This window comes from Adiantum capillus-veneris, chromosome 17 (genome assembly GCF_014529385.1).
Source record: "Adiantum capillus-veneris isolate H3 chromosome 17, ASM1452938v2, whole genome shotgun sequence".
Classification (NCBI taxonomy): domain Eukaryota; kingdom Viridiplantae; phylum Streptophyta; class Polypodiopsida; order Polypodiales; family Pteridaceae; genus Adiantum; species Adiantum capillus-veneris.
Genome location: NC_140947.1, coordinates 36,103,500 through 36,108,666, shown reverse-complemented (window position 1 = coordinate 36,108,666; position 5,167 = coordinate 36,103,500). Strand labels below are relative to the sequence as shown.

The following is a 5,167-nucleotide window of genomic DNA, read 5'->3' as shown; positions in this document are numbered from 1 at the left end:
GCCAACACTATCTACACTGACAGTCAGAGCGCATTGGCAGTTGCGAGGAACCCAGTTTTTCATGCTCGCACAAAGCACATTGAGGTGCATTACCACTATGTCAGGGAGAGGCTCTCAGCAGGAGAGATCAGCTTGGCTTATGTGCCAACACAGGACAACCTTGCAGATCTTTTCACAAAGGCATTGTCTCGTGAGAAGCTTGAAGCTTTCCGCAAAGCTTTGGGCTGACTCCCCTTTGTGGACTGATCATGTCCTCAGGGCATGGCACTTCCCTTTACTCATGTGCCAGCTCTCGTTCACCGCATCACTCCAGGGGGGATTTGTTACCATATACATGTGGTAGTGATGTGTGTGAACACACTAGGACCGCCGGGGCATTTTTTTCCTCTTTAGGAGGTTTTTCCCCCCGAGCATTGTATATACGCCCATCACTCTAGGGCTATCTATCTTTCCATTGCATACTAAGAAACACACTCTCTATTGTGTGCCTTGAGCTTCCTTCGTCTTCTCCAAGCTGTGTGCGTTTCTCTGCAACCCTAATTCCAACAGTATCTATGTATCAAATAAACATGTATTTCTTTTCTCATAGTTTGGCAATTCAACCTATATATTGAAATTAAGCAAAATTGACTATGCTTAATTAAGAATGTCTCAAAGATGGTTCCATGGTTTAGAGACTAAATGGTCGATATAACTAGGTTGAATGGTACAATCTGCAAACAACTACCAAAGTAAGTTAAGTTGCACTTTTGCTCGATTCAATTACCCTCTTTAGTACCCCTTTGTCATATGTGGAGCACTATGGGACACAACTTGCTTCGTCCCAATGCTCATCAAGTTCCAAGCTGAGCTATTATTGGTGCTTATCAATTGGTTCTACTCATTTTCTCGTGTCACCACAACAAAACCCAAGCCGATACTAGTGACAACCAACTAACTAGTTGCGCTCCAAAATCTATTAAATTATGTACGGCAAAGGCCCACCAAGCAAGACTAGTTTCTGAAAATGTATTTTTGTAGCCCTGGCTGCTCATTATTAACTCACATGTCTTAAGACCTCCTGCCGCATAGTTGCAAACCATCTTTGGCATTTCAAATTGTCTGCACACGTTTGGAGCAAAATCGGGTATGGTGAAGCTCCCTGCCTAGAAGTCCATTGTTGCCGAGCTCTCATGCATGTCTATGATCTGTTCTGCTCAAGCCATGGCAAACGCATGCGGCTCTGAGCTTAGTTTGATCCCGCCTGACGAGTTCTGATGCAACCGTGTCCTCAACCTCGCAGATATGGATACTGTACTCCGCAAGAGGTTTACGAGCCCCTTTTCTATCTCAAGGGCAAGCGCAGAAGGCAACAAGCACTATCCCCTCGCTTCCACTCTACAGCGGGAACTGTCACCTATTCATGGAGTTGAGCAAAATGCCTTCAATCATTTTATCATTGTAGCTCTGTGCGCCTAAGTTTGAATATGTCTCTTGTCAAGATAATTCGGGGGCAAACGCACCATTCAGCTTGCTTTGTTTGTAAGGTTGTAGTGTTGTCCTTGTGCATGGATTTGCTGAAAAGTGCCAATAACCAAGTAAGCTTCCATGATAAGCGTTTATGTGGCACTTTAGTTCATTTAAGCTACTTGGCATGCTGAGTGCTCTGTTTCACACTCATCCAGCTGCTGGTTTTTGGCGAATAAATTTTTCATTTCTGCAGAGTTTCTACAAATTTGAATGTAATTTGGACTTTGTCTTGAGGTGTTCTATAGTTAAGCCCATATGTCTGGTTTATCTGCAATCGTTTTGCATGCTTGATTGTTCAGGATTGTTGCATTTGTTGTTTGTTATGACCTGGATTCATCTGAGTGAAAATACTTCTTAGGCTTCACTTTGCTCTGGCTTTATGTCAGAACCAGAGGGTGCTACGTGTGGGCAATAGGAAAGGTCTCAACTTCAAGCTATCAGGAGCCTTTTTAACTATCAATCACACCTCTATGGCCATGGTTCTCAACTCTTAAGCATGGTTTCTATTATGCTGGGACATCAGAGCTGCCAATAGGAGACGAGGAAAAAGATGGTCTCAAGAATGTAGCCCAACAGAAACAGACTTACTAAATGTTGCGAGCTGAAAAGTTTTACTTGTTGGAGAATTCTAATGTTGGTTTTTTTTCCTTGGATGGCAGGGGCAATGGAGCATGCCATCCCTTACACCAGCATCATCCTCGAGAGCGGAAGTGTCCAAGTCGGAGAGTTTAATGTACATTGTGCTTCTCTCCCTCTTACCTTTGAACTATTGCAATTGCTTTAAGTAATGCTTTCGTGTCCTTTCTGTAGCCAACAAAAAAGCATTTGTCATGAAAATCCTCGTAAGATGGCACTCATAATTCTTCTTTTAGATTGGATGCAGGTCCTCAAATAGGTCTCAAGAGAATGGACTAAAATCTTTGGATCCAGTGACAGAGAGCATTAGTGAAAGAGGTTCCAGACAGAAAGTTTGCAGGTCATTGTTCAGTAGCAAGCCCACTGGCTGTGAACAAAAATGTGACCTAGAACAGCAGTCTTACCTAAAGAAGCAAGCCCAATATCATAAGGAGGACCAGGGACACAGTTCATCAACAAGTGACCTTCTTGGAACCAGCAGTAAAAAGACGCCAATTTTGTTAGCGGTAAGTGAAGGCCGTCAAAAGGGAACCTCTATCTAATCGTCTAGAAGCTGATCATGCAAGGAAAAGATGTCACCTGTAACAGTGGATGTTAGATGATTGGGGATCACAAAGGTGTGTTGTGTGCAGGAACTTTCCACTCCTGAAATACTGCCGGAAGCTAATACAATGAATGCAGCCCCTGGTTGCCTCATGCACGGGGGCCTAACTGGTAAAAGAGAAGACTCTAGTGCCTCAGTAGTTACACCACTTGGCATGCTGTTATAACTGCAAACTTTGGCAGTTGCTGACTAACCTATTGACGCTCGGAAATTGTATGGTCTGTAGGCCTGCTCAAGGTGGTAGATGTGCAATGCACATCTGATTTCTGTGACCTTTTGAAGCCAGAAGCTGTTGAGAAATTCAGGTCAGCGATAACCCCGACAAAAGCTCATCTGTCACCATTTACAAGCTCGTTAGATTCGAGCATAGACCCAGTGATCATATGTCTGGATTCCCAAGACTCCTGTAGCCAAAATCCAAGGTTGATGCAGTTTGCAACTGCTGATCAAGTCGAAATTCATTTTGTCATGTTTTTAACTGGAAGGCGTGGGATTTGAAATGATTATTGCAGGCAGCCAAGCAAGGAGAAATTTGTTCAGATGCCAACTGCAGGGGTTTCAGCATCATGTAAAGTTTTGACTAATAATAACAGTATGAGCGGAGACCCATGTGGTGCTACAAAGAGCAAAAAGCATCATATTCAGGCACCCAGTTTGTGTGACTCAATGGTTTCTGATATGTCTTCTAATAAACGGAGAATGATCAGAGGTTTCAGTGTACCGCGGTGTGGCAGACTGACCAATCAATCATACCAAGAGCAGGCAAAGGAGTTTCAAGAGATTCTTTCATCAAAAGTTCGACAGATTGCTGAGGTTGCCGATTGCTTGCAACACACTGAGCTGCTGTATAAGATTTTGGAATTATAAGCAGGTTTTTTAGTTGCAATTGGCGGGAAGGTTTAGATCGAGGGGATCAATATCAGAGTAACAACTGATTTGAGATGTACAGTCCGGGCTTCATTGTTGAGCTACAAGTTCACCTCTATCCTGCGTGCTATATAATACAATCCAGTGCAATAGTCACTGTGCTTTTTCATGTTGTCATTAGCATTAATTTCTTTGGGCTAAGTGGGTTGCCATTGAGTTTGAAGCGGTCCATTTTGCTTTGGCCATTCAAACATTGCACTGCTCTTAATTGGTTGCTGTTACTTGTCTTGTTCCCTTCACAACTGTATCCTGAAGTTGGCAATGCATCTCTTGTGCTCCTCGAAATGGTGCTGTTTATCTAGTCGACAAGAGATGAGACTTCAGGTTTGACCAGCTTGTAGTGTATGCAGGCATAATTGAAAGAAAAGCTCAATTGTTACATTTACTGTCAATTGGTCCTCATAATTGATAGGTAACCAGGCTAGAGGTGTAGTTACAACTAGAGCTAGAGGTGGGATATACAAAACACACGGCCATATTACGAAAAGCCAGAAATGGCAAGCCACAAAACTATTGTAAGTCAATTGTTGCACATGATTCTTTACTCTTAGATCTACTTGGTCTAACATCACTATCACGTGCAACGTTTTTTGCTTGCATCATCCTTGCACCTAGAATCTTTATCTAGGGCATACCAAGCCCCTCATCAAGAGTTTGTTCGAGCCACTTGAATCGCCATTATGACTTAAACTCGAATTTGATATCTTGAAGCATTTTTAGCTTTTCATAACTTTCTCATGCAATTTGTCACTTCATAGATTTTTTAGCATGATTTAAATTAGGCGACCCTTGTGATCCACTCAAAACCTTTGATTGGATGCCTATATTTTTTGTAGCCACATTCTTCTTTACATCAATCCAAAGATGCCTTTTACATCAACATACGAATTCTTTAACTTATAAAAAAGATGTGACAAGGTTGTAATATTTGTATATAGTTTTAGCTTTTGGGTCCAACTTAGCTAATAAATACATGACTTTATTAGCTTTTGGATCCAACTTAGTTCGTAACTCGTTTAGTAATGCATATGAACAATGCATCCAATCACTTTAAGGCGTGTCTCTCCTCGAGTGTCATGTTATGGGCAGAGGGAGTCTTGTTTGTAGTGTGCATCGTCGTAAAAATGTATCAGCTCAATAACAATGAGGCATATTCTTTTCATATGTCATAGCCCTTGCAACCTTTGCAATGTGCTTGTTCTTTTGCTCAATAGCATCATTTTGTTACATGCTTGAAAATTGCTTCTAAATTCCATGCTTTTACAAAAAAATGTTGAAATCGTTGAAGAAGCACTCTTTCCCTTTATTTGACCTTAGACACAATACATACTTTTGAGTTTGTTTTTCAATTAAAACTTTGAAATTCTAAAAGTTTGTAAAAATCTTACTTTTCTCCTTCATGAAGCACAATAATCCTTTCCTTGTATGGGTCTCAATGAAGGTAACATAAAACCTACATCTACACATCTCCAACACAATTTTGCTTATTTG

At 41.4% G+C, this 5,167-nt stretch overlaps 1 protein-coding gene across 4 annotated transcripts; it reads left to right on the top strand.

The window, feature by feature from the left end:
* The first annotated feature begins 1,002 nt into the window (after positions 1 to 1,002).
* On the top strand, positions 1,003 to 3,817 carry LOC147437061 (uncharacterized). 4 transcript variants are annotated; one of them, XM_086486473.1, is made up of 7 exons: positions 1,003 to 1,126; positions 1,283 to 1,407; positions 2,169 to 2,242; positions 2,393 to 2,651; positions 2,778 to 2,859; positions 2,976 to 3,171; positions 3,262 to 3,817. In XM_086486473.1, exons 2-7 carry the CDS (start codon positions 1,285 to 1,287, stop codon positions 3,614 to 3,616), a joined length of 1,089 nt encoding a protein of 362 aa, XP_086342599.1. In that variant the 5' UTR covers positions 1,003 to 1,126; positions 1,283 to 1,284; the 3' UTR covers positions 3,617 to 3,817. The 4 variants fall into 4 exon arrangements, with proteins under 4 accessions (XP_086342599.1, XP_086342598.1, XP_086342597.1 ...); XM_086486472.1 differs by having other exon boundaries at positions 1,045 to 1,407; XM_086486471.1 differs by having other exon boundaries at positions 1,045 to 1,407; positions 2,382 to 2,651.
* Positions 3,818 to 5,167: the final 1,350 nt, after the last annotated feature.

Excerpts from the sequence above, each read along its gene's own strand:
- LOC147437061 (XM_086486471.1), top strand. The coding sequence starts at position 1,257 with ATGCAACCGTGTCCTCAACCTCGCAGATATGGATACTGTACTCCGCAA. Across the intron at positions 2,652-2,777 it reads AGACGCCAATTTTGTTAGCG|GAACTTTCCACTCCTGAAAT; the intron begins GTAAGTGAAGGC and ends TGTTGTGTGCAG. Across the intron at positions 3,172-3,261 it reads TCCTGTAGCCAAAATCCAAG|GCAGCCAAGCAAGGAGAAAT; the intron begins GTTGATGCAGTT and ends TGATTATTGCAG.